Here is a 25,358-nt window from a genome sequence, read left to right as displayed (position 1 = left end):
GCCGCGCGGGCGCCGCCGTGTCCATCGTGGAGCGCAATGCCCGTGTCATCAAGTGGCTCTACGGCTGCCAGCGGGCCTGGGCGGACGCCAAGGAGTCCACAGTGTGAGGGGGACGGATGCGGCGGGAGAGCCCGGAGAGCCCCAGCGGGTCCGTGCGGATGCCCCCCCGGACTGGGCCTGTGCGTGCCCAGGAGAGACAGCAGATCTACCCGAGGGGAAACGGGCACTGCGGGCTGGACCCTGTTGACTGGGGACGAGCGGGCGGACAGATCGTGGCCTCGGAGACCCGTTTTAGCCTGGAGGGGGCCGTTTTGGATATATCGGATGAGGGGGACGGGGCTGTCCCGAGGAGGAAGGGCAGCGCCCAGCTGCTCCCTTCCTGCCAGGCTCACCGCATGCGACGGGAGGCTGTGCGGGATCAGGTGGAGCTCCATAAACCTGCCTGCGTTTCCAACCCGGCTGTGCGTGCTGTTTCTGTGGGGCATCCGTCCCACCATGTCACCCTTGTGGGGACAGACCCGGCAACCCTCCCCAGGCAAAGAAAAGCTCCACGCAGCACAGGGCAAAGGGGCAGCTCAAGGTCTTTAGTGCAGACACCTCCATGCAGGCTGAGACCTGCCAAAACTCACTGCAAACGCCCACCGCAGGGTCACCCCGAGCCCCTACCCCAGGGCACGGGCAGCGTCAGGGATGGGTGCGGATCCAGCTGCAGGGTGAGGACACCCAGATCCCCCGGCTAGGGATGGGGGCTGCCCATCCTGGGCAGCTGGAGCGAGTCCCTCCGGGCGCCTCCTCCTCTAGTTGCCCTTGGGAGCGTTTTTATTCCGGATCTCAGCAAGTTTTCCGGCCAGGAAGCCCCACCTGAAGCCGCCTTCCTCCGGCTTGTGCAGGCTGCTGCCGGAGCCACTGTCACCCACAGGCTCCACGGGGCTCTCACCCGGCTCCGGCTCCGGCTCCTCCGATGCCGACGTCGGCTGCCACTTGCTAGCAAAGAGGTCCCAGAATCCAGGCGCCTTGGCAGGGGGCAGCTCGGCCGGCGACGCAGCCAGCGGGCTGCGGAGACAGAGAAGGGACAGTGGGGGACACAGAAGGGACCTGGATGCCCGGGACACTGCTCTCCTTTTCCCCTTTTGCTCCATCCCGGCTTTGTGGGAGCAAAGCACCCAGTTGCTGGGTCCTGGTGGGGGGACAGCGCCCGCGGGCGAGGGGACGGATGCGGGAACACCCAGCCGGGATGCGAGGCCGCCTTGCCGGCCGGTCCCACTTACTGGTCGGCGCAGGGCTCCGGGCCGAGCAGCTGGTGTTCGTCCTCGCGGCCGAAGAGGGACGAGAGCGTCCGCCAGCCCTTGGCTCCCACCCCCTGCACCTGCGCACGGAGGCCGCGCTCAGCCGGGCCCGGCAGCCCCTCGGGGCGCCCCGGCCCCCCGGCCTCACCTTTCGTGCCAGCTGGGACACAGGGCTGGTCCCCTCCTCCGCCAGCGCCGGCGGCTCCGCCGTTTCCATCAGCTCCGGGGGGTCCTGGGAGGCAGCCCGAAGGATGCGGGGAGCGGATTTGGGGGGTGTTGACCCCGCTTTGCCCCCCCGCCCCGGCGCCCACCCTACCTCGTCCTCGGCGCGCTCGCCCCCCAGCGTCTGCAGCACTTTGGCCTTGTAGAGCCTCCAGAAGGCCTGGGTCATGGTGACGGGCGCGGGAGCCCCGCGTGCCGCCTGCCACCCGCGGGGCTGCCGTGGGGGGCAGCGGGGACACGGCCCCCGCCGGCCCGGCCACTCCCCGCGGATCCGGTGTCTTCATTAAACTTGCAGGAGCCGCTGGGGCTGCACAAAGAGGAACCCGAGATGGTGCCGGGGGGGCAGAGGAGGCCGCCACGGCTGCACCCCTGCCCCGAGCACAGCCCACCCGCCGCCCTCGCTCGCGGTCCCCAGCTCTGGTCCTTGTCCCCCACGTGGACAGGGGGCCGGGGGGCTGATGTGCCCCCCGCCGCCCCGCGCGTGGCAGCTCCCCATGGATTATTGATGGCGCAGGGGTAAGGCGGTCAATGCGGCCCCCGTGGCCGGGCCACCACGCGGGCACCCCGTGAGCTCCGTGCTGAGGCCACCGCCACTCGTGACAACAGTGCTGGGAGTGGGGACCGCGGCTCGCCCCACGGGGGAGTGGGTGACACACTGGGCTCTGTCCCCACCAGCCCCCATGTCCCCACGCCGTGTGGCACTGCCCCGAGTGGGGCCACGACGGCCCCTACTGCGGCCAGACCGGGGGGGGGGGAACCACGTGGCTTGGCGAGACGGGACCTCGCGGCGCGGAGCCCACGCGGGAACGCAACGCTTCCCGCGCTCCTGCGTGGGCGCGGCCTGCGCTAGGGGGCGGGGTTTGACGCACGGGGCGTGGCTTGCCGCACCATGGGGGCGTGGCTTGCCGCACCACGGGGGCGTGGCTTGCCGCACCACGGGGGCGTGGCTTGCCGCACCACAGGAGCGTGACTTGCTGCACCATGAGGGCGTGACTTGCCGCACCACGGGGGCGTGGCTTGCAGCACCATGGGGGCGTGGTTTGCCGCACGGTAGGGGCGTGGCTTGCCGCATCACGGGGGCGTGGTTTGCCGCACCTTATGGGCGTGGCCTGCCGCCGCCACGTCGCGTGGCGCTGACGTCGCCGCCGCCCCGCGCCGCCATGTCGCCGCGCAGCAGCCGGCGCACCGGCGCGCACCGCGCGCGCTCCCTGCGCCGCCTGGGCAAGGGCAAGCGGCGCCGCCGCGACCTGGACGAGATCCACGGCGACCTGCGGCCCGACGCGGCCGCCCGCCTGCTGCGGCAGGAGCCCGACCCCGACCTGCCGGGCTGCGCCCAGTTCTACTGCCTGCACTGCGCGTGCGTCACCGGCGGGAGCCACCGGGGTGGGGGTGCACGGGGAGGGGGTGCGGGGAAAACGGGCCCTTCCTGCGGGATCCCTCCGCCCCAGGGGCCGGTTCTGCCGCCCCCTCCTGTCTGCAGCCCTCTGACCCTCCGTGTCTCCCCCTTAGGCGCTACTTCGTGGATCTGACCAGCATGAAGGAGCACTTCAGGTCCAAGGTGCACAAGAAGAGGTGAGGGGCGCGGGGGTGCTGCGAGGTGCCCGCGGGCGGCTTGGTCCCATCCCCGCAGCCCCCGGGCTCCCCGTGGCCCTGGCTTTGCCAGGATGTGGCTCTTTCGAGGAGATTCCGTTGAAGATCAGGCCTTGTGCATCTGATTTCATCAGGTTGTTCTGCCTTCTCAGGTTGAAGCAGCTGAGTGAGGAACCTTACACCCAGGAGGAGGCGGAGCGAGCGGCCGGGATGGGATCCTACATCCCACCAAAGAAGGTGGAAGTTCGGACCCAACCCATTGACGAAGAAGTGGAGATGGAGGCGTCGAGCTGAGCACAGCCGGCTGAAGGGCTGGGGCTGCCCTGTTTGCTGCTGCCCATGTCACAGCGCTGCGAAAAGGGGATCCTCTTACTGAGCCCTGGGAGGAAAGTGAGCTCTATCCCAGCCTCTTGGCAGCTTTCCTTGCTGAAAAGCTAATAAGGAAAAGGCAGCCAGGGAGACCTTGGGTGCCCTTGCTGGGGAGGGCGCTTGTGAACTGTGCCTGGCAGCAGGCTGTGCATTCTCCTTCCTGGGGAAGGGACAGGCAGCTTCTTGGTGCGAACATTAGCTCACCTGTGTGCTCCTCTCTTTGCCTTTATAGCGGGTTTGGATTCTGCTCCTTGGGTGAGAGGTTGACACCTGTAGGTCGCCCATTAAAGTGCATTTACTGACAGGCTGGCAGTGCTGAGCGTGGTTCTTTGCTGATGCGATCCAGGCTGCGGCGTGGGGCAGCGCTGCCAGAGCCAGGGCAGCTGCCCTTTGGGGTTCACCATCATCACTTGCTTTTAAGCTTTGAATGCTTAGAATCATAGAATCATAGAATGCCGAAGGTTGGAAGGGACCTCAGAGGTCATCGAGTCCAACCCCCCTGCTCATGCAGGGTCACCTAGAGCACGTGGCACAGGGCCGCATCCAAGCGGGTTTTAAAGATCTCCAAAGAAGGAGACTTGAAAGGGAAGAATATTCCCTGAGTGTCTCCCAGGTGGTAGCGACAGCCTCATCGCAGTTCTCGTGCCCTCATAGGAAGGTAGAGTCAGGGGTAAGACTGAGCTTGAACCAGCTGCTCTCCAAGCCCTTTTATCTGTTGCCAGCAGCTCCTTGCGCTGCTGCGCCTGCCTGGTTTGGGCTTGCAGGGGGTTGGCCCTGCTCCCTTGTAGCAGGGGGTGCAGATGTGGGGACACTTCCAGGCTCCTGCCTCCCAGACAGCGGTGCCTGGTGCCAGAGAGCAGCAGGGCTGTGTGTACAGGGTGAACCAACCCCACTGCTCACAGCTCCTCCCTGCTCAACCTCTTGCCGGGCTGCCAATTCCTGCAGAACAGGTTTAACGGATACTGCCCAGTGCTGAAATGAGAGCCCGAGGGCCGGTCCCGCGGCGAGCCGAGGCCTTGGCCGCAGGAAGGCAGCGACACCAAGCAGCTTTGCTCACAAGGAAGAGGTTTATTGGCATGTGGGCTGAGCAGAGCTGTCCAGGCGACTGAGCGGAACTCTTGGTAGCATCGGGCCAAGGGGTGGCTTCGCGCTGCCGTGCAGGGTTTGGGTGCACAGAGGGGTGGGAAGCTCGGGGCCTCCCCTGCGGGGGGACTGTCTGTCCCAGTGGAGACTGCCAATCCAGTTCCCGCTGCCAATCCAATTCCCGCTCCCTATCCGCAGACGGGAGCCAAGCCCGCGTCCCGCTTTCCGCCCGCAGCCTCAGTGGGAGGCTGGTGTTCGTCCTGGTGCTCCCTGCTCTGCCGTTACGTAACGGCGCCGGGCGCTGACCTCCTTTGTGCCGCGCGCGGAGGGAGGAGCGGTGCTCGGAGCGGGGCCGGCCGCAGGGACAGCGCGTCCTGCGCCGGGTCAGGGAGGGACGGGAGGGAGCGAGAGAAGAGGCAAGGCTCGTGGCAGCTCCGTCCGGCAGCTTGTGCTGCGGGGGCAGCCTCGCCACCGTGTCCCTGGGGGAGCCGAGTCAGGATCGGGGCGGCTTTCCGTCCTCTGTGGCGGCTCCCAGCAGGGATGCAGGGAGCGCCCGCGGGGCTGCCCGGGCTCAGGGCCTTGGCGGGGCGGCCTTGGCGGGGCCGGCCATGCGCCGGGCGCTGTAGCAGGAGAGGCCCAGCCCCGCGGCCGCCAGCAGCAGCGCCAGCGGGTTGAGCAGCCGCCCGCCCGGCTCGCCCGCCCGGGCCCCGGCCAGCTGCACCTGCGGGGCGAGAGGAGAGGAGAGGAGAGGAGGGCGCTGGGGGACGCAGAGCCACCCTGGCACAGGGAGGGGGGCCCTGGAAGCACCAAGGGCCCTGTCTGAATGTCTGGACTGTGCCCATAGGAAACACGGAGGGATTTAAAGGAGAAAAGCGCGGTTTTGCCCCTAAGATACTCGTGCTGTGCAGCCCAGGGAGCTGAGCGTACTCTGAGGTCGGTGCTCTCACTGCCCCTGTTCTGCCTCCAGTGCCGGCACCCAGCGCTGCACCCTGGCACCCCATTGCTCTCTGTGGGGCCAGGATACGGCCAGGCATGGCACACGGCACGGCTCGTGGTGCCGGGGGGCGTCCCCACAAACACATCCCCCCCCCGTCTCAGCTTGACCCTTACCTGAAGCAGCCGAAAATACCCCGGGGTCAAGCGGCGCGGGCGGATGATCATGGCGCAGCGGGAGGACGAGCGGGGGCGGCGGGCGGGAGGAAGGGCCTGTGGGGCTCGGGGGCCTCGCGGGGCGCTCGGCGGGCAGGGCGCCGCGCCGCGGGACCCCCCGAATGGCACCGTGCAGGGCCCCGCGCGGCCGCCTCGGCGCTGGCGCCGAGCGCCTGTCAGCCGCAATCAGCGCGCGCTGCTCCCCCAAGCGCACGGGCACCGAGGGGGGGACGCGGCCCCGCGGGGCCCTTTCCGGCGCGGCCAGCGGGGCTTGGCGCGGGGCAGCCGCTCTGCGGGGATGCAAGATGCCGCCTGGCACCTCGTTTGTCCCCCCCGCAAAGTGGGAGCCCATGAGGGGCCACGCGCCCCTTGGCGACATGGCCCGCGGGAAGCTGAGGCGCAGCGGCCGGGCACGTTCCCGCACGGATGACGTTGGTGGCGGTGCCCTGTGGAGGGGGAAACTGAGGCGGGGGCCGTAGGGGGGCTCTGCCGCCCCCACGAAGAGCAGGGTGGGGGGGTCCTGGCGGCTCTGGGCGTCCCCGGGGGGGCGGGCGCTGCGTGAGCGGCGGCTGGGCGGGCCAATGGGGCGGCGCTCACCTGGCGCAGGTGAGCAGCCGGCCCGGCCCGCGGCCGCCATGGAGCCCGTGGGCGCCTGGAGCCCCACGCGGGTGGCCGCCTGGTTCCGAGGTGAGCGGCCCCCGGCCGGGACACCCCAGCACCCGCGGGGGGCCCCGGCCAGGGGCCTGGGGGCGGGGGTGGCAGCAGGGGGAGCGGTTTGGGGAGGGGACAGAGTCCCGCCCGGTGCCACTTCCTCATGTGTAGCAGGGACAAGGAGGGGGCTCAGCGCTGTCCCCTCGCCATGGCGACCTGCAAGGCAGGGGGGACTAGGGCTGTCCCCAGGGGCCCCCAATGCGACGTGTGCTGAGACCTGGCACACTCATTGCGCACGGAGGCGGCGCCGGCATCCAGCTGCGCCCTGGGGAGGAATTCAGCGCCGCTCCCACTGCTCGCGTCACCCCATGGCCGGTGTCACCCCGTCTCCGGTGGCACCCCACGGCCAGGGCCACCCTGCTGGGCCGGGCGGGGGCGGGCCGGGGTGCGCGCGCTGTCCCGGCTCCACGCAGCGCCTCCCGCCAGGCCTGGACGCGGTGGTGCAGGGCTACCCGTTCGAGGCGTGGGCGCTGCCGGGGGCCGAGCTGCTGCGGCTGTCGGCGGCCGCGCTGGAGGCGCTGGGCGTGTGGCGCCTGGGCCACCAGGAGCTGCTGCTGGAGGCCGTGGAGCAGCTGCGGGCACTGGTGAGTGTCCCGCGCGCCGCCGGCCCCGCTCCGGGGACCGCGTCCCGGGAGCGTCCTCATCGCGCTGTCCCGCGCCAGGACCAGGAGCTGGCGAGCACCAGCCTGCGGACGCTGACGGAGCAGCTGCGGGCGCTGGCGTGCCGGGCACAGGGCCTGGCGCGGGGCGGGCGGCGCGCGGGGGCCGCGCCGCGGCCGCCGTCCCTCGAGCTGCTGGCCTGCGTGGCCGAGCTGCTGGGCGCCGCCAAGGGGCTCTTCTCCTGGCTCAACAGGTCCGGGCCGGGAAGGGGGCAGCGCTCCGTGCTGAGGGGCACCCATGCGTGCTGGGTGTCCCTCCTGCCTCGCCCTGATCCCTGTTGTCCATGCCCATCGCTCCAGGTACCTCTTCTCCACCCTGAACGACTACTCGGCCAGCCGCGACATCGTCTTCCTCTGCGTGGAGCTGGTGGAGGCGCTGCAGGAGGTGAGCGCTGGGCGGCCGTGCTGCCCTGACACCCCGGGGACGGGCACGGCGCGAGGACCAGGCAGGGGATGGGGCCTGATGGGCAGGACCCACAGCCCCTGCACCCGTGGGGGACACAGCACAGGACCCCGTGTCCCCAGGGACCCAGCTGGTCCCATGGATGCCCTCAGCCTTGCTTTCCCACAGGAGTGCCCGGCGGATGAGAGGGAGAGCCGCATCCTGCCCATCGTGAGTGCCGGTGGAGGGTGGCAGCGGGTCCCCTGGCACCACGGGTGCCCCCACCCCCTGAGCCCCGCTCTGCCGCCCCCAGTGCCAGCACATCGCGGGCATCTGCGAGAGCATCGTGCGCTGCAGCCCCGCGGCGCTGCTGGACCGCACAGCCGTGCTGCAGTGTGTGGGGCTGGCGCCGGCGCTGCCCGCCGCCCCGCTGGTGAGTGCCCCGCGCCCCCGGCCCCCCGGCCAACCCCCGCGCCACTTACGGCCCCCGTGCCCCTCCGCAGGACCTGGACGTCACCTCCACCAGCTCTGGGCTGCACTTCATCTCCGGCACCACCTCGCAGGTGAGTTGGGGGCTGCCGCCACCGTGACATCCACAGGGAATGCAGTGGGGAATGTCACCGGGCCCAGCAGGCCGGATCCCACGCACCCCTTTGAGCCCCAGTCCTGCCCCCGGGGCCTGCTGGGCACAGCTTGGCCCGTGCAGCCCTTCTCGGGAGCGAGCACGGCACCGGGCTCTGCCGCGCTGCGCCCTCCTGCCCAGCACTGCCCACGAGGTCAGGCCTGCCGGTTAATGCTTAACCCGGCTCCGTGGAGCCCGGCCGGCGGGGCGGGCGCTGCCGGGGGGCTGCCGCCGGACGCTCGCTCCCGCTGCCCCCGCTCTGCCCCCAGGCGCTGGCCGTGCACAGGCCCCCGCTCCTGCCCGGAGACGAGATCGTGCAGATCAACGAGCAGGTCGTGGTGAGTCCGGGGCCAAGCCGGGATCCCCAACCTCTGCCCGGCTGCGGGAGGGGGAGATTTGGGGCTGGGGATCCCCCTCGCACCCTTCATGTTTCCTGGCAAGTGTCGCTGACTCCGCTCCGTCTCGCTCGCGGAGCTTTGCGGGACGCTGGGATGCAGCCACGGAGCTGCTGGAAACGTGTCCTTGTGTGGGGGGCCGTGGCTGAGCGCGGGGCCGATGCCGTTCGCAGGTGGGCTGGACACCCGTCAACCTGGCCAAGAAGCTGCAGGAGAGGCCGAGCGGGGCCACGCTGGTGCTGAAGAAGATCCTGCTGAGCCCCCCTGGCTCCCCGCAGGCTGCCGGGCCGCCGGTGAGGGATGCGGGTGTCCCCCTGTGCCGGGGTGAGTGTCTCCATGCAGGACACAGGTGGGGATTGATGCACTGTCCCACAGGGAGCGGGGTTGGAGGCGGAGGATCCTGTTGGCATCCGGAGCAACGAGTGTCCCGGCAGCCCCACATCGCTGAGTTCCAGGTAAGCCAGGACACCCCGGGAGCATCAGGAGCCCCTTCCTGGCTGGAAAGCCCAGCCTGGGAATGCCACTGCGGAACAACAGTGCAGATGACCTGGGGAGCTGCAAGGACTCTTAAGCAAAGGATAAAAAAAAAAGGCTCTGTTTGCAATTAAGTCCCTTGGTAACATTTTAATGGGGGTTGCGACTATATTTAGCAGTGAGCCTTCTCTCCCAGAATGGAAAGGCGCTCGCAGAGCCGGTGCCTCCTGCCGCCTCTTCCGCCCGAGGCAAACGGTCCGAGCTGCGGCCGGAGGCGCCGGACGCTGCCTCGGATTCCCCACTGGAAGCAGAAGCAGAGGGGCCGGTTTAGCCGGTGCCCGGCGGCTCCGCCGCTCTCTGTCCAGCTCTGCTTTTCCAGGGAGGGAGAAGCGCCTGTGCCTGGGCGAGCTGCTCCGCGGCGCCGGCCGGCCCGGCAGGAGGGCAGTTTTATCGCAAGGGATCCCTCTTCCCTGCAGCGCAGCTGCCGACTGGGAATCGGGGCCTGACTCGGTGCCAGATCCCGCCACCGACGAGGAGGACGAGAGGGACTCCAGCCTGCCCGGCTCGGAGGCTGGCGAGTTCCTGCAGGGACTTCTCAGAGACGGTAGGAAGTGGCGGCGGGGAGGGATCTCTGGAGTGAAAGTGGTTTTTCCCTTGGGATACTGAGCTCCGGCGGCAGCTTGACTGGCACGGGAGCGCTCCGGGCTCGTTCCCGCAGGCGCTTCAGAGGACGCGGCAGCCCCGAGCTGCACGGTGCCGGCCGGGCCGCGCTCGCCCCGCGCCCTCGCTGCTGCAGGCGCCGCGGAGCTCGGCCTCCCGCACGGCCCCCGCAACGGTGCCGGAGCCCGAGCCGCGGAGCCCGGCCAGCTCCACGGAGAGGTGAGATCCGGGGAAGGGCAGCAGTGGAGACGGGCTGGGCATCGTGTCCAGACAGAGAGACAAAACCCTCGGCACAGGGTCCGGGCTGTGCTCGGTGCCGTGGGGTTTGCAAAGTGGCCGGCAAGGGGGGGCTCCGCTGCACGTGGGGCCCCGTCGGCCCCCTCAGCTCCCATCTCCCCACACAGGACAGTCCCGAGACGGGCCGCAGACCAAAAGGTGAGCTCGGCATCGGCGCGGCCGCGGGCGGGCTGGCCGTCCCCGCCGCTCGTGCCCCTGCGAGGCGACCGGTGCCCACCGTCTCTGCAGGAGTGGCGACGCGGCTGAGCCGCCGGCGGGTCTCGTGCCGGGACCTGGGCCGGGTGGACTGCGATGGCTGGCTCCTGAAGAAGAAGGACCACGTGGCCTTCATGGCGCAGAAGTGGAAGCGCTGCTGGTTCGTGCTGAAAGGCCACACGCTCTACTGGTACAACCACCCCAACGTGAGTGCGGCCCGGGCCACGGGGAGCCCCGCGCGGCGCTGCCGGCGGCACGGCTCGACGGGCACCTTGCTGTGCTTCTCCTGCAGGATGACAAGGCCGCGGGCCTCATCAACGTGGCCACCTACAATCTGGAGAGCACGCGGGAGCAGAAGAAGAAATAGTGAGTGGGTGTCAGGTGGCTATTGTGCCACCCAGCTGCCCGTGGCGGGATGCTCTCTGGAGCACGCTCGGCCAGCAGAGCCCACCAGGTGATGCCCATGCTGGTCAGATACCAGTAGGATGGGCCATATTTTGGGCAGAACCTGCCTTGTGTTATCTAAGATGTGGCCAAGGGCCACAGCGTATCCAGGTCATCTCCAATGTCAGGGAAAATGGCTAAGTTTGTGGGCTGGTTTGGGAGGGGGAAGGCTGGATGGAAGAGGCTGGGAGGAGGCTTAGGGCAGCCAGAGGTTGCTGGTGGTCCCGGAAAAGCAGCAGCAACTGCAGCTGCCCCCTCTCGCTTCTTCCAGTGTTTTCCAGCTCTCCCACGAGACGTACAAGCCCTTCATCTTCGCCGCAGAAACGCTGGCTGATTTGAGCATGTGAGTCGCTCCTGCCACCGTCCCACGGCTTGCGGCGGGGGGCTCAGGCTGGCCGTGACTGTCCCTCTCTCGCCCAGGTGGGTCAGTCACTTGATCACAGCCAAAACGAACTACGCGCTGGCCCACCAGCCGGTCCCGCACAGGGAGGAAGGCAAGTGCAGCCCGCCCGGGAGGCGGGAGAAGGGGTCGGTTCCCCCGGGGGGGGGGACGTGAGCCCCGCGGTGTCCCCGGGGCGGTGACGCCTCACGGTTGTGTTCCTGCATGGGGGAACTCAGAGCTTTGTCCGTGACCTGGGGGAGAAGGACAGGAGCTGCCTCTCCTGGAGGGGCTGAGGTGAAGGACGGGGTGGTGGCGCTTGGCCTGGGAGAGCTGGAGGGGCCATGGGGACCGGGCCGGGGCTGCCCGCACCCCTCCAGTGCCACCGTCCTGCCCCCAGACTGCTACAGCGAGACGGAGGCCGAGGACCCAGACGAAGACTCCCCCAGGCAGGGCTGCGACTCCGTGAGTGGCACCACGGGAGCAGGGGCGGTGAGGGGAGGGTAGAACCCTGCTCACCCCCCGCCCCGTGTCTCCTCCAGCCGAAGAAGAGGCTGCAAAGCGCCCCAGAGAAAGCACAGCTCTTCCCGGGCAGCGGCGAGCCCGGCAGCGCAGCCGGCAGCCCCCAGGGCAGCCCCCGGCCCTGCTCACCCATGGGTAGGTGCTGGTGGTGCTTGGGGGTCCCCAACCCCGTTAGCCAAACTCTTGACCATCGTCTTGCATGCATACAGTGCAGGGACATTCACTCAAGCCCTTGCAGGCCTGCTGGGACGTGCGCTAGGGTGTCTTCACCCTTGTTCTGAGCTGTGGTCCAGCCTCCTCTTGGGTCTAAGCTGCTGGTGGGACAGGGCTGCACACAGGGCTGTGCCAGGGGCTGTCCCCACGCTGTGGTGACCCCCTCTCGCTGCCCAGACCCCTCCGGGGAGGACCTGGAGAGCCTCATGCAGTGCCTGAAGCAAGGCGGGGTGTCCCTCATTGGGAGGCAGCGGTTCCTGACGGAGGAGCAGTGCCGCAAATCCTTCATCAAGCGCAACAAGAACCCCCTCATCAACGAGAAGGTGCATGTGGTGCGCGCCCTGCAGAGCACGCTCAAGGTGGGAGCCCCCAGCCCTCCCCAGCCCGAGCCCGGGCCACGAGGGACCCCCCGCCAGCCCCGTTCCCTCCCCGCAGGCCAAGCTGACGGAGCTGCAGGTCCTGGAGCAGCTTCTCGGCGACAGCGCGCTCACCTCGGAGAAGTTCGCGAGCTGGAAGGAAGAGCACCAGGAGCTGTACCAGGAGCTGCGCGAGTCGTGGCTGCGGCAGCAGGGCCAGGACGCGGCCGGGGCGCCCGGCCCGCTGCGGGCGGCTGCCGAACCGTGACGCCCCGCGAGGAGCCGCCGTGCCCGCCCCGTCCCGGGACACCTCTCCGTTGGGAAACGCATTGCTGCCCGAGAGGCTGCCCTGCCTGGGCCCGTGCCATGGTGGGAGGTGCATTTTGGGGGGTTTTATGTTGTTTTTGAAGGCAGGAGCACGGACTTTTGGTGCAAGAGGTGGTCTGTGTCAGCCCTGTGCCCACGGGGACAGGGCATTGCTGTGACACCATGGACGCTGTGACACCTTCCCCAAGGACACCGTGCCCCGGTGCCATGGGGGCCTGCGCAGGAGGCCGGTGTGGGCCTGCCCGGTGCCACGGCCAGGTCCGGCTCCCCCGACTGTAAATACATCTGTGCTGGCCATTGCTGGTCGTGTCCTGCTCTCTGTGGACTGTCCTGGGCGGCCTCTCCCCATCATGAGAGACCCCTCCTGTGTGCCGGGAGCTGAGGGGAACCGGGAGGCGGGGTTAGAGAGGGGTGCCCCGGCTTCCGTGTCCACGGGGGACAGCGGGGGCCGGGCCGGGCAACTGTGCGGGGATCCTGTGGGTTGACATGTTGCCCCGCAACAGGGCCAGGGGCGCCACTGCGCATGCGCGCCAGTGGCCAAGGGGGCGTGACCAACCGTCCGGAGGCGTGGTTTAGGGAAGTGGGGCGTGGCTTCAGGGAGAGGGGCGTGGCTCCGCGCGGGAGCCCGCCGCCCGCGCCGCGGCTTGAGGCAGCCTCCCTCTCTACGGGTGGCGCCTATGGACATTCTTCCTCCCCTGGCAGCCATTCGCTGCCGCCGCGAAGCTCAAGGGCGGGGATGTGCGTGGCCAGCGAGCCAATGAGGAGAGGCGACGGTAGGGGCCGGCCCTCCCATAGGCTGCAGGGAAAGGAAGGGGGCGTGGCGCCCGCCCCGCCCGTTCCCGCGGCTGTAACGGTCGCGACGCGTGGGCGCAGCGCGGGCGCCGCGGCGGAGGCAGGTGAGCGGTTCGCGCCGCGCCTCGGGGAACGGGCTGGGCTCCACAGGGCTCCTCCTGTCCCCGGCGAGCCCCTACCGCCCCCTCGCTCGCCTTCCTCGTAGCCCTTGGGCTCCCCTGTCCTTCAGGGAGCCCTAAAGTTCCTCTCCTCCCCCTCAGAGACCCCTCCCTGAGGTAAAGCTGCCCCTCCCTGAGGTAAACCTTCCTTTTCTTGCGATAAAACTCCCCTTCCTGAGGTAAAACTCCATCCTTCTCTTTCCTCCCCTTCCTCTAGAACCAAATCATGGTTCCCCTCTCTCCTGAGGCCAAACCCTCACTTTCCTCGGAGCAAATTATCCCCCCAGGGGATGAGTCACTGCCCCTACCTCTACCCCAGCCTCCTGCAGTCCTATCCTGCTCCTGTTCGCTTTTGCTGTAGCCATCATTCCCATTCTCTTCATAATCCTCTCCTTTTCATCCTCATTTCTCACGTTTTTGCGTGTGGACGTGTGCCTTCCTGCCCTGCCTGCAGGATTTGCCCAATCCCGCTGCTGTAAGGGAGCCATTCAAGGATGGGGTGTGTGCTCTTGGCTGTGGGTTTTTGTAAGAGGGTAGTGCTGGGCAAGAAGTGAATGCTTTGGTTGTTTCATCTCTTGTCTTTTAACAGCGTGTACTTGAATTTCTGTGTGAAAATGGCTTACCTGTAGTGTTGAAGATGACTGATTTTTTAAAAGAAGTGTTTTCATACCTAACTGAAAATATAACAAGCACCTTATTTAGCTAAAAGCTATGTTTTTCTGCCTTGCTATATGAGTAAAATGACACCACTGCTTCATTCTCTATCCTATTGCATTCCCAGTGTGTAACATCTGCGTGAATGGCTTCCAGAGAGCCACCCGTGAGCATTTGCTGTTTGACTGATGGAGAGGAGAGAGGCCATAAATTTCCCCAGTGAAGAGAGCTGTAAATTACATTCACATCAGAGGCCGAAAATTCACTCTCTGAGGTACTCTGATGAGCGGATAAAGTAAACTAAAGCTCTGGATAGATAATAATTGCCATTTATGGTACAGCAGTGCTGCTTTGATTTGCTGCATTTGTGGATGTAGTTGCCCAGTGACCTCTACAGAGGGCAGAAATGAACTACTTTTAACGTTAAGACTTATGAAGGAAATTTTTTAGCCTCTCTAGACACAGAGGCAGCGTGTAGATACCATGGTGACTGATGCTCTAAAAATAACCATAATGGGTATAATGCATGCCCCAGTTGACAGGCTCTGCTGAACAGCTGCATACCTGAGGAATATTGCAAATGGGAGCTCTTCTCACTTCCCAGGCATGGAGAAAACATGCAACAACTGAGCCTTTTTAAAGTGTTGATTTAGTACTTAAATATTTAGTGATTAAGTATGGGAAGGGTGAAACAGAGGTAGTTTCTGGAAAAGATGAAAATGCTGTATTAAGATGAATCTTTTGAATGAGGCCTTGCTGATCCATGTCTACCAGGATAACAGCAACAGAGCTTGTTAAAATATGATTTTTTTTTCTTTTTATTTATTGTCCTCTAGCTGAGGAATAGATAAGATGGCTGCTCTTGAGAAGCATGCAGACCTGAGGCTTCAGCAGATCAATCCATCAGGTAAGCACTGTCTTTTCTTTAAAGCTGTTTTAAGTCTTGTTCCTGCAAAATAAAATAACTGCATGAATGTCCAGAGACACAGTATCACTTGCTAGTAGATCTGTCTCTTGAATGACAACTGATGAGAGGAGTTTTTGATGTTTGATATGAAAATATCTCTGCCATTATCAGTATTGCTGTGTGCTAGCATTGATGCTCATTTTTTTTAAGTACCAGAGCATCAATGGGTTTAATATAACCCAGCTTGTCAGTAAGAGTACAGTTTACTGCTCTTGACTCCTGACTTCCAATCTCCTGCTATTGTTTGGCTTCCCTATGTTAGCTGCTATTTCCTTTTGCAAAAGGAAAAGGCAAAATAGATTTCCTGAGCAACAGTGTGGAGAGGATCGGTTTGTTTCTAGGCGGAGAGGGTGATTACTTATGGCTTAATTAGGGGAATTGAAAGCAGGAGGTGGCTTTAGCCTTGGTGGCTAAAACATAAATATCATGGGCTTTTTCTCCGTAGACCCTGGTACCAGTCAGAAGAGCCATTTCTTGGAGACTGACTGGAAAACACCCATGTTGTCTGCAAAGTTCCAGAGTCGCATCAGTCGCTGCTCCAGTGGGGCTGACAGCGGGGACGTGGGCATTGGGACCTCCGGCTCAGACAGCGCTGAAGGTGAATTCTGGACATCCACTGAAGAATTTAAACCATTAAATAGCCCAGTGTTCTTTCTACCTGTATTTTCATCTTCATTTGTGAAGGTGGCATAGAACATTACTGCTTCTCCCCTCAGCGTTTAGGGAGCTTGTGTTTTCCTTGATATAATACACTTGACACTGTAATGGATTTCAGTCTGTACTATGTGTCTTAAATGAGCTGTGGTTTTTAATAACGTGGGAATTGAAAGGGAGACTTTCAAAAAAACAAGCTTTTAGAAACATTGTTAGAGTGCATGATTAAGTGTCATAGCCACCCTTTTTTAGGATAATAAAACATCCAGTTGTGTATTAAGAGCTGGGGCGTGGTGACTGTTCTTTGAGAGATTGTCCTTCTAATGTTTATGTCTTGTAGCCTTGTTCCTAAGAGCTTAGGCTTAACTGCAGCCCTGACAGCTGGCTGAACCACACTGACTTTTAAGTCAGTGCATTAGTTATAAACGTCGTTACAATGACCCTAGCCACGTTCAGGGACCTGATCCCAGCATCTGCATGCGACTCGCTGGTCAGGGAAGTCAAGTTCCTCCTGGTGACATTAGGACTACAGGTTTGAGGAGCTGAAAACTAAATTGTGCCTTTTCTCCTGTGTTTGTTATGGTGAGTGTTTTGTGAGTGCTTGACAGCAAGAGAGTTCATTGTGTGCAGGAAGCAGAGCCAAGAAATGTCTGAGAAGATTTTCTGCCTCTCCTGTTAATTTTTGAGATGGGATCTGTGTCTTTATTCTGACAGCTTTCCAGTAGTTTGATGGTCTTTGCAGAATCTTGTTTGTTTGATTCAAGATGTAACCTTTTATTCCTCCTTACAGCAGTGCTTTGAGGTTACAAGCTCATGGAAATTTGACCCTGCTGGCTTGTTGCTGGTTAGAGAAACATCATGTGGGGATGGGTCTGTACCCAAAGGCATGAAGAAAACAAGTTGGGGTATCTGGGAGAAACCTGAATTTCATGTGTTGTGCGTGTCAGGAGGAGGAGAAGCAACAGGCATTGCGGTGTTTGCCTTTTGCAGCTCTTGCTGTTGCTGTATTGAAATCTGAGCCTTGCTAAGAATAACCCTGTATTTCCATGTAGGCAGGCTTGGTGTTTGCCAGGCAGGACAGGCTCACGTTGGGGTGTGTGTGCTCTGCTCTATCTCGCTTCCTGTGGCAGTGAGGCAAGAGCCATTACTGCAACCTCTAGAAAAAGCCCTTTTGCTCCAGAGTCCTGGAGGAGTTTGAAGATGACTCGCTTGGTGATGTAGCGTCCAGCTATGTTTGAAGCTCATCACGGGCTCAGTGAAGGCTCCAGGTAGCTTTGGTTGCAGTTCAGAGCTGCTGAGCTGTGGGACAGGCAGAACAGAATCAAGAACTCAGTGTTCAGTTGAGTAAGTCTTAGTCTTTTATTCAATTCAATGGCTGTGACTTTTAAACAAGCAGAAGGATAATCTTAATATATTGAAGATTATACTGTAGAAGAGTAGCTTAAAAAACAAGAGTTTAAAAATATGTCCTGAGCTGTAACTTGAATTCTCTGTGTGATTTACTCTGGTAAGAAAGTGTCATCTGGCTCCTGAACTTTGTAGTGAGGGAGAACACAGATCTACTTTAGCCTTGCTGCTCTATGTCAGCTGCTGCTGCTTATGATGAGATGTTTTGGGGAAAAAAATTGCTTTTTAAAAATTCTGCAGAGAGCCTTTCAGCAAAGAGGTGGTGGTTTAGGTCAGAATATTTTCAGAATCATAATTAAAGCATCTTGCTGCTTCTTTCCCTAGACTTTTGCAACTCCAGTAATGGTTCCTCGTTCCAGCCCATCAAAACCCAAGTGACCATCCCAACAGCTCATGTTATGCCTTCTACCTTGAGTACTTCACCCTCCAAGCTCCGCTCAGCAGGCGAACAGAGCAGTTCACAGAATACTTCAAAACCTGCTGTGCCAGGAGCTGCTTTGGGACTCATGAGAAATGGAGACTTTAATGCTGGGAAGTCATCTCAGGTGCCACCCGGAGATCTCTTGCATCTCTGCGGGGCTTCGGGGGAAAATGGTTTAGAGCAGTCCTGGCACCCCACTTCTGATCACTTACGAAGAGAGGATGCCTTGAAGTTCAACACCCCCGCCATTGAGCAAACCTTTAATCAGTCTCTTTTTCTGGATAGTTTGTGTGCTGACCCTCTGCACAGGTTCCAGAAGTTCAATCTGAACTCCGGGACAACTGAGGCCGCCAAGGATCAGTATAAAGTGCTGCCAGAGAGCAAGCAAGCAGCAGGGGCTAACGGGGTGTGCGAGGCCCACAGCGGAGCATGGCCAAACGGGAACAGGCTGCTGCCGGCAGGACTGCAGGCCAACGGTGTCTTTTCAAAGCCTACAACTCCCCCATCTCGAGCATGGATGCAAGAAACCTGCACTCTGCACCCCCACGAGAGGGTCTGTGAACTCGGAGCGTGGAAACAACAGCTGGAGAGCGTACGGCTGCAAATAGAACAAATGCAGGTAGGAAGCTGCGTGTGTGAGTGGCTCAGTCTGAAACGCTCCTCTCGAGTTGTGAGTCATTGAAGGCTTAGGAAGCAAGGGGGGAAATGTCTCATGCTGCTCCCTGTCTTGTGCTGGAAGTCTCTTAATGAGCTGTTTTCACAGCAGGCCACGTCACGGGTATCGTGTGTCACACCGCTCATGTAGCGCAAGGCTGGGTAGTGTTACAGCCCTGCACAGTAACTCAGACCATGAGGGGAAATATCCTGTCCACCAGAAACTGCAAAAGAAACATACAGCAAGAACTTGTTAACTCTCTACTTCGTAGGATAGTTTTATTCTGTATGTAGAGATAGCCTTTTTGGGGAAAAAAAAACATAAAATTATCTTCAAGTTAGTAGATGGAAACAGTTTGTTTATCACCTCTCATACAGCTGTATGCCAATGGAGACAGATTGTTTCCAGTGAGACAGTGCGGTGATCTAAAATTATTTGTTAATCTCCATTTGTGCTTGGGCAAAGTTACTTGTTCTCAGACATCAGCAGAGCCTGAAATAGCCACGTCCTGGCATGCAGATGAGCACACAGTGTGCAAAATAGCTGTAGCAATGTAGCAGTTACCTCTGTGGAGCATAAACCTCTCCCTCCTTATTTTGTCTCCTCTTTCAGTTACAAAATGGAGCTGCTTGCCACCATCCCTCAGTGTGTCCTGCTCCGGTGCCTTCAGCTGATCCAACCCAATGGATCAATATCCTGAACACCAACGAAAACCTCCTGAAGGAGAAGGAGCTCATCATTGACAGGTGAGAGGTTGACACTGAAGTGTGGCTTAAGAGCTCCAGAATATTTTGTTTTGGAAGAGGCAGGGTTATGAAAATATGAAGGAAGGCTCTTGTCTCAGGGACCCTTTTGCCCTTTGGATTCCCTCCCCATAAAGAAGAACTTAGAAGTAGTAGATAATTTTGAGTACAGGGGTGTGGTTTTTTTGTTCTCTTCTTCCCCGCTGCTCCTTCCCCCCCAGCTATATATCTTTTCCTGTTTTATAGTGAATCATAACTTCCATTTCCATCACAAATATTTGGAATCTCGAAACTGCTGCCTGCTTGCTTGAGAACCTTTAGGGAGCTCTTGGAGACCTTTATAATAAACTTTTCTTTTCTTTGGTGAATTTGAGCTGTCAAACAACACTTCACATGTAATGTTAGTGGTCCATAAGCTTTTGTGAAAGGCTGCTTTAGGTATGATTGCTGTTGAGGGAGAAGCATGAGGGAAAGAAGGTTTATGCAGAACTGTGGAAGTGCAAAACCAGGTATTTTCTGAATTATTTCTCTGCAGTAGTTCTGAGTTGTCTTCCTTTTGTGCTTGTCACCTTCTCATGCGTAATATTAATTCAATACGCATTAATAATTAAATATTAATTAAATATAAAAAGTTGTGGTGCCGCTGGTTGTGTACGTTCCCTGCTAGCCTTAGAAACAAGACGTACACTTGAGAACAGTCTGTTATCTACACATGTCTTCTACAGGCAAAGACAGCACATTTCCCAGTTGGAGCAGAAAGTTCGGGAAAGTGAACTGCAGGTTCACAGCGCCCTCCTTGGCTGCCCCGCTCCCCCAGCACCCTATGGAGATGTCTATATGCTGAGATTGCAGGTAATCGGGTGCAATGGGACGTCAGTGGGAAATATATTTTGAATCCGCTGGCGCTGACATATCTCATGAGGCATTTCCTGACTAGGAGGGTTGTACAGGATAAGATTATTTTTTGAGGGACAGAATTCAGACTGACTCTCCGTAGGAGCTGCAACGGGAGAACACCTTCCTGCGAGCGCAGTTCACAGAGAAGACTGAATCTCTCGGTAAAGAGAAGATTGAATTGGAGAGAAAACTGGCTGCTGCAGAGGTGGATGCAAAACTGATCCGGGAGACGCTGAAGGAAACTGTGCAGAAACATGTGGAGGAATTAAAGAAACAAGAAGAAAGGGTAGGATGCCATTGCTCTGGAGATATCTTCCTTTCTCCCACTTCATTGTCTATAAGCAAAAACCCTCCCTTTTGCAGTTAGTAGTAGTTTAAGACCTCTTCTTTTAACCAAAGAAGCCTGTGTTAGCCAAAGAGAGCTGAAATGCTGCTGAGGCAAAATGATCTTGTATTTTGGTGATGAGCACTGTACAGATGACTGAATGGGCATATGCAAACAGCACTACTGGACTGAAGAATGGACAACAATTATAACAAAAAGTTCTATCTAACTGTCTTTGCAGGTAAAGGGAAGAGACAAGCACATTAATAATCTGAAAAAGAAATGCCAGAAGGAATCCGAGCAAAGCAGGGAGAGACAACAGAGAATTGAGACTCTTGAGCGATACCTGGCTGATCTCCCAACTCTTGAGGACCACCAGAAACAGAGTCAGAAGGTAAAAACCTTTTTTTTTCCAGGAGTGCTGATAACTCCTTAGATACTTACTCAGATGTTTTTTCTACAGCTGTAAATAATCTCCTGGGCACAAGTAAACAAGTGAAGTTGCAGTGTGTGCTTTTGGAAGGAGGGATGTTCTGAGCTAGAGTTGACAACTGTTACATGGATAGTGAAAACTGCACTGTGAGTGCAATTGAATTGTGTGTGGTGAAACCCCTGGGAGGTCTTTGAAGTGTTGTGATAATCTTTGTTGCAGCTGAAGGAATCCGAACTGAAGAACACGTCTCTGCAGGAGACGGTGCTGGCACTGGAAACACAGCTGGGAGATATCCGCACGGCCTTCAGGGAGCAAGAAATGCAGCTAGAAGCACAAAAACGTAAAGAACTGGAGCTTCTTTCTTCTGTGTGCAGGTAAAGGACTGAAGGATTGGAGAGAGCTCCATCCTGGCACTAGAAGAGTTTCAGCACTGGCACAGGGGTCATTCATCACTGCCACTGTCCCACCTGTCAGAACTGGGTTACCTTGGATTTGTTGTCATTTTTGTGAGCTCCCACCCAAGCCCTATGTTCAAATTCTGCATGCGAAGAGTGAAGGGGAGGAGCAGATCCAGGTGTTTGAACCTGGGCAGGAATAACCCCCGGCATCAATACAGATTAGGGGCTGACCTGCTGGAGAGCAGCTCTGCAGAGAGGGACCTGGGAGCCCTGGTTGACACCAAGTTGCCCACGAGGAAGCAGTGCCCTCGTAGCCGAGGAGGCCAGTGGGCGTCTGGCCGCATCAGGAGGACGTTGGCAGCGCGGTGAGGGAGGGGATCCTGCCCCTCTGCTCTCCTCTGGTGAGGCTGCACCTGGAGTACTGTGTACTCGGAGTGCGCTAGAGAGGGTCCAGCGGAGGGCAACAAAGATTGTTAGGGAACTGAAACATCTCTCGTACGAGAGACTGAGTAAGTTGGGACTCTTCTCTGGAGAAGAGAAGGCTGAGAAGGGATCTGATTAATATGTATAAATACATGAAGGGGGAATGTAGGGAGGAAGGGGCCAAACTCTTTTCAGTGGTGGCCAATGACAGGACAAGGGGCAATGGGTGTAAGTTGAAACACAGGAAGTTCCATCTCCATATGAGGAAGAACTTCTTCACGGTGAGGGTGCCCGAGCCCTGGCACAGGCTGCCCAGGGAGGTTCTGGAGTCTCCTTCTCTGGAGGTCTCCAAAACCCACCTGGACGCCACCCTGTGCCCCGTGCTCTGGGTGTCCCTGCTGGAGCAGGGGGTTGGACTAAATGATCCCTAGAGGTCCCTTCCAGCCTCAACCATTCTGTTACTTTCTGAAAGGAAGGGAGCCAAGATTTGTCACCTGAGTTTGCGTGTGTCCTTTGATTGTTGCTTTCAACTGTAGCTTCTTGCACAACAGAACCGTGCAGCGTACAGTTGTGGGGTTGCTGCAGACTGCCATAGAATCATAGAATCATAGAATCATAGAATGCCGAAGGTTGGAAGGGACCTCAGAGGTCATCGAGTCCAACCCCCCTGCTCACGCAGGGTCACCTAGAGCACGTGGCACAGGGCTGCATCCAAGCGGGTTTTAAAGATCTCCAAAGAAGGAGACTCCACAACCTCTCTGGGCAGCCTGTTCCAGTGCTCTGTCACCCTCACAGTGAAGAAATGCTTCCTTAAGTTCCTGTGGAACTTCCGATGCTTCAGTTTGAAGCCATTTCCTCTAGTCCTATCCCTGCCCACCACTGAAAAGAGGCCGCCCCCCTCCTCCTCACTGCCTCCCTTGAGGTATTTATACACGCTGATCAGGTCCCCCCTCAGCCTCCTCTTCTCCAGGCTGAACAGACCCAGCTCTCTCAGCCTTTGAGACTGCCAGTATGTCACTTTTTGCTGTACTCTATTCAGGGGAGGCACCCTGCTTTTCTCATGGTTTTTGGCTAATTTCAGCTTGCAGGACAAGGTGCAGCAGTCTGTAAAGAATGTGGAGAGAGGCCTCCCTGCCCATGATGGGGAGAAGCAAAAAGCAGAAAATGATTCTCTGAAGAAAGAATGCGAGTGCCTCAGGAAGGTAACAGCTGGAGTTGTGTGGAGTTACCACTTCTGGTGTTCCCCCCTCCCCTTCCACTGAGTCGCAACGGGCACTAAAATGCCATCAAGGACTTTGACATTTGCAGGTGGTCACAACTGCAATGAAAGAGCTGTCCCCAACACTGCCAACTGAGGGGTTTTAAGAGCTGTTGTTGGTATGGTGACCATGCCATCCTAGAGTAATCCCTGAACACTTCATTGCAGGGAAGCTGCTAAATGCAGAAAAGGGGAGGAAAACCACAAGAATGTAACTTACCTTTTTATAGTTGAGATTTCTAGTGGTTCCTTGATCAGGTACATTTCATTAGGACATTAACATTCTCTGCTAACAGGAAGTAAATTAAGCAGTAAATGGGCAGCAGAGAGAGAGGAGAGGGGGAACTGTCCTGAAGGAAAAGTCCTGTCGATATCATGGAAAGAGTCGGTGTGGACTGTTCTTAGTGGCCTCTATTTTTGGTTCCAGATTGCAGACAAACAGCAGAAGAAGATGGAGCAGTTGTCCTTGCAAGTAAAGGTGAGAGGCTGTTGTGGAGGGATCTAGAACTTAATAATGAATTAGACTTACTACTTTCCCACGGTCTGTTCCAGAACCTGGAAGAACAGGTGGCCCAGGAAGAGGGGACAAGCCAAGCTCTGAAAGAGGAGGCGATGAGGAGAGAAAACGCCCTGCAGCAGCTCCGCACGGCTGTGAAAGAGGTCAGAGCATGGGCACAGTTTGAGTGCCAGAGCACTGCAGTTGAAAAAAACAAATTGTCCTTGTCTTAATTTGCAGTCAGCAGCTCAGCGTCTCCTGTCGATCGGTTGCCCTGTCGGTGTTCTGAAAGGAGCTCTCCTCTGCTCAGAAGCAGGAGGAGAGGGACCCTCTTGACACTCTTTCTGCCCCAGACTCCGGCTGGGGCTGCCTCTTGTGGTGCTGAGCACGGAACTGGCCAGGGGAGGGCAGCAACACATTGAGCAGGTGCCTAAACCGGGCTGCAGGATGGGACTCGGCCTCAGGCAGAAGCCTGAAGGGAGCTGAGCTCCGTGACAGTCCCTTGGGGAAGGGATGGCCTGTATCAGGGCGAGAGATTGGGGTGCAACCTAGAAGGTTTTCCCTTGCATTGGCCCTTGTTGTGAGTGCTTGCTGTGGGAGCAGGAAAACCTGGCTGCTCGCATCCTGTAGGATTGTTCCTTGTTCGTCTGGCGGGAGTCTGGAGAGCCGTCAGCAGTCACAAACCTGCCCCTCCTGGCCTCGGTGCTCCCGTCGTCATCGAGTCGTTGCTTTGAGCCTGATAGTTTTGTACCGAGTGACTTAATCATCTGTGACCCCTTGTCCAGCTTTCCGTGCAGAACCAGGATCTCATCGAGAAGAACCTGACCCTCCAGGAGCGCCTCCGGCAGGCGGAGCTGACGCAGCCGCTGGCGGGGCAGGCGGCCCAGCTCGCCCAGGAGCTGCACGGGGAGCTGGCCACTTGTCTGCAGGATTTGCAGTCTGTCTTCAGCATTGTGACTCAGAGGGCTCAGGGCAAGGATCCCAACCTCTCCCTGCTCCTGGGCATTCGCTGTAAGTGCAGAGTGACAGCCTAGCAAATGTGCTGAGATAGCATTAAGTAACACCTGTATTATGTGGATACAATGTTCTCATCTTTTTGGTATCCTGAACCTTCTGTTGTGGCTAGCAAGCTCTAAAAATTGATGCTTCCTTGGTGTAATAACTGCATGTTAAGTGGTGCCTCTGTTGCAAATGTGTCTTGATGTTTTTCTGGCTCATTTGCAAATGTGTGGGACCCTTGCTCAAAATTGCACGTCTGAGATGTCTCCCTTCTCTGACTCCACAGCTGTGCAGTACTCGGCGAAGGAAAAGGACGACTTGCTGAGCCCTGATATACTGGCAAAAAAACTGTCGGAGGTAAAACAGCTTCACAGAGAGGTGGAGGACTTAAGGACTGCAATATCTGACAGATACGCCCAGGACATGGGGGACAACTGCATCACCCAGTAAAGAATGTGCTCCCCCCAAAGTAGGACAGGAAACAAAGACTTGAAACCCTGAGGAGACCAGAGCTCCTACGAATGAAACTGATTCAGCACTTTACCGTCCCGTTTCTGGGGTCCAAGACGCGTGGCTTATCCATGAGAAGTCAGGGGGGCTGCCGGAGGTGTTGAGCTGCTGCCTGGCTAACTGCATCGCTTGGACTTTGGTGTTGGGCTTTGCAGCTGCTTTGATCAAGTGGCATGTGTTTGTGCTGTGTTTGCTGGACTTGATACGGTCTCTGGGGCTGGGAGGTGATTTCTGAACTGCCTTCCGGGCTTGGCATACTCTGGACGTGCAAATGTGACAGTTTTAACCAACGTGAGGAGGAAAATATGCCCTGGTCTTTCTGATAATGCTCCGGCCTTATTAGTCACACAGGATCTACGCAGAGTTTATCAGAAGTGTTCAGGGACTATTTGTGGATTTAACACTACTGCTAATTTTATCAAGGTGCTACCAGTTTTATCCCTGTGTGTGTGGGCGCTTGTGTAGCCGTTTGTGGAACAGGACCTCTGCTCAGGTAAATGCATCCAGAGCCTTGCAGTAGTCAACAGAATTCGGGGAATCAAGTGACACTAAAAGACTCTGGAAATGCCCCTCCTGAGCACTGTTACCCTAGAAGCCTTAAACCCTTCATCCCCCTGAGAAAACGCTCTGAACAGGGCTTCGATTCTGGCTGGGGAGGGAGTGGATGTATCTGAAGTGCCTTCATGTGCTAGAGCGCGCCGTGCCCCGAGCAGCCCCTGCGAGGGGGCAGAGCCGCGGGCGCCGGCTCCCTCGGGAAGGTCATTCCGGCCTTGGAAGGGCAGGGGCTCGTGCCGCTGTGCGGAACCCGGCGCTTTCCCTGCCGCCCACCCGGC

The 25,358-nt window shown here is 59.1% G+C and overlaps 4 protein-coding genes across 4 annotated transcripts; 3 read left to right on the top strand and 1 right to left on the bottom strand.

The window, feature by feature from the left end:
- Positions 1–797: 797 nt before the first annotated feature.
- CUNH1orf232 (chromosome unknown C1orf232 homolog) lies at positions 798–1,701 on the bottom strand. The gene is made up of 4 exons (XM_026043303.1): positions 1,603–1,701; positions 1,435–1,518; positions 1,269–1,366; positions 798–1,053 (listed from the first exon to the last, which is right to left on the bottom strand). Exons 1-4 carry the CDS (start codon positions 1,675–1,677, stop codon positions 798–800), a joined length of 513 nt encoding a protein of 170 aa, XP_025899088.1. The 5' UTR covers positions 1,678–1,701.
- A 967-nt stretch (positions 1,702–2,668) lies between these two features.
- ZNF593 (zinc finger protein 593) lies at positions 2,669–3,719 on the top strand. The gene is made up of 3 exons (XM_026043438.1): positions 2,669–2,865; positions 3,018–3,080; positions 3,251–3,719. Exons 1-3 carry the CDS (start codon positions 2,669–2,671, stop codon positions 3,390–3,392), a joined length of 402 nt encoding a protein of 133 aa, XP_025899223.1. The 3' UTR covers positions 3,393–3,719.
- Positions 3,720–6,334: 2,615 nt separating this feature from the next.
- On the top strand, positions 6,335–12,276 carry CNKSR1 (connector enhancer of kinase suppressor of Ras 1). The gene is made up of 21 exons (XM_026043505.1): positions 6,335–6,386; positions 6,837–6,994; positions 7,073–7,263; positions 7,370–7,454; positions 7,641–7,682; positions 7,765–7,884; positions 7,955–8,014; positions 8,343–8,411; positions 8,642–8,761; positions 8,844–8,923; positions 9,419–9,546; positions 9,661–9,821; positions 10,007–10,037; positions 10,128–10,300; positions 10,387–10,460; positions 10,810–10,881; positions 10,959–11,032; positions 11,318–11,382; positions 11,460–11,574; positions 11,830–12,011; positions 12,088–12,276. The coding sequence occupies exons 1-21, from the start codon at positions 6,335–6,337 to the stop codon at positions 12,274–12,276; spliced, it is 2,241 nt and encodes a 746-aa protein (XP_025899290.1).
- Positions 12,277–13,181: 905 nt separating this feature from the next.
- On the top strand, positions 13,182–25,178 carry CEP85 (centrosomal protein 85). The gene is made up of 15 exons (XM_026043557.1): positions 13,182–13,231; positions 14,067–14,213; positions 14,776–14,846; positions 15,352–15,504; positions 17,292–18,007; positions 18,656–18,789; positions 19,512–19,638; positions 19,784–19,969; positions 20,250–20,402; positions 20,661–20,815; positions 22,344–22,464; positions 22,948–22,998; positions 23,073–23,180; positions 23,802–24,027; positions 24,302–25,178. Exons 3-15 carry the CDS (start codon positions 14,792–14,794, stop codon positions 24,463–24,465), a joined length of 2,349 nt encoding a protein of 782 aa, XP_025899342.1. The 5' UTR covers positions 13,182–13,231; positions 14,067–14,213; positions 14,776–14,791; the 3' UTR covers positions 24,466–25,178.
- Positions 25,179–25,358: the final 180 nt, after the last annotated feature.

Source organism: Nothoprocta perdicaria, unplaced genomic scaffold, assembly GCF_003342845.1.
Source record: "Nothoprocta perdicaria isolate Ctin4 unplaced genomic scaffold, notPer1 scaffold_33, whole genome shotgun sequence".
NCBI classification, from domain to species: domain Eukaryota; kingdom Metazoa; phylum Chordata; class Aves; order Tinamiformes; family Tinamidae; genus Nothoprocta; species Nothoprocta perdicaria.
Note: the sequence above shows the minus strand (reverse complement) of the source record. Positions and strands in the feature narration are given on the sequence as shown.

Coding starts and splice junctions, on each gene's coding strand:
- CNKSR1 (XM_026043505.1), top strand. CDS start 6,335: ATGGAGCCCGTGGGCGCCTGGAGCCCCACGCGGGTGGCCGCCTGGTTC. Junction 7,455..7,640: donor TGGTGGAGGCGCTGCAGGAG/GTGAGCGCTGGG, acceptor GCTTTCCCACAG/GAGTGCCCGGCGGATGAGAG. Junction 9,547..9,660: donor GCAGGGACTTCTCAGAGACG/GTAGGAAGTGGC, acceptor TCGTTCCCGCAG/GCGCTTCAGAGGACGCGGCA.
- ZNF593 (XM_026043438.1), top strand. CDS start 2,669: ATGTCGCCGCGCAGCAGCCGGCGCACCGGCGCGCACCGCGCGCGCTCC. Junction 2,866..3,017: donor TTCTACTGCCTGCACTGCGC/GTGCGTCACCGG, acceptor TCTCCCCCTTAG/GCGCTACTTCGTGGATCTGA. Junction 3,081..3,250: donor TCCAAGGTGCACAAGAAGAG/GTGAGGGGCGCG, acceptor CTGCCTTCTCAG/GTTGAAGCAGCTGAGTGAGG.
- CUNH1orf232 (XM_026043303.1), bottom strand. CDS start 1,677: ATGACCCAGGCCTTCTGGAGGCTCTACAAGGCCAAAGTGCTGCAGACG. Junction 1,519..1,602: donor GCGAGCGCGCCGAGGACGAG/GTAGGGTGGGCG, acceptor GCTGCCTCCCAG/GACCCCCCGGAGCTGATGGA. Junction 1,367..1,434: donor TGTCCCAGCTGGCACGAAAG/GTGAGGCCGGGG, acceptor CTCCGTGCGCAG/GTGCAGGGGGTGGGAGCCAA.
- CEP85 (XM_026043557.1), top strand. CDS start 14,792: ATGGCTGCTCTTGAGAAGCATGCAGACCTGAGGCTTCAGCAGATCAAT. Junction 20,403..20,660: donor ACCAGAAACAGAGTCAGAAG/GTAAAAACCTTT, acceptor TCTTTGTTGCAG/CTGAAGGAATCCGAACTGAA. Junction 24,028..24,301: donor CCTGCTCCTGGGCATTCGCT/GTAAGTGCAGAG, acceptor CTGACTCCACAG/CTGTGCAGTACTCGGCGAAG.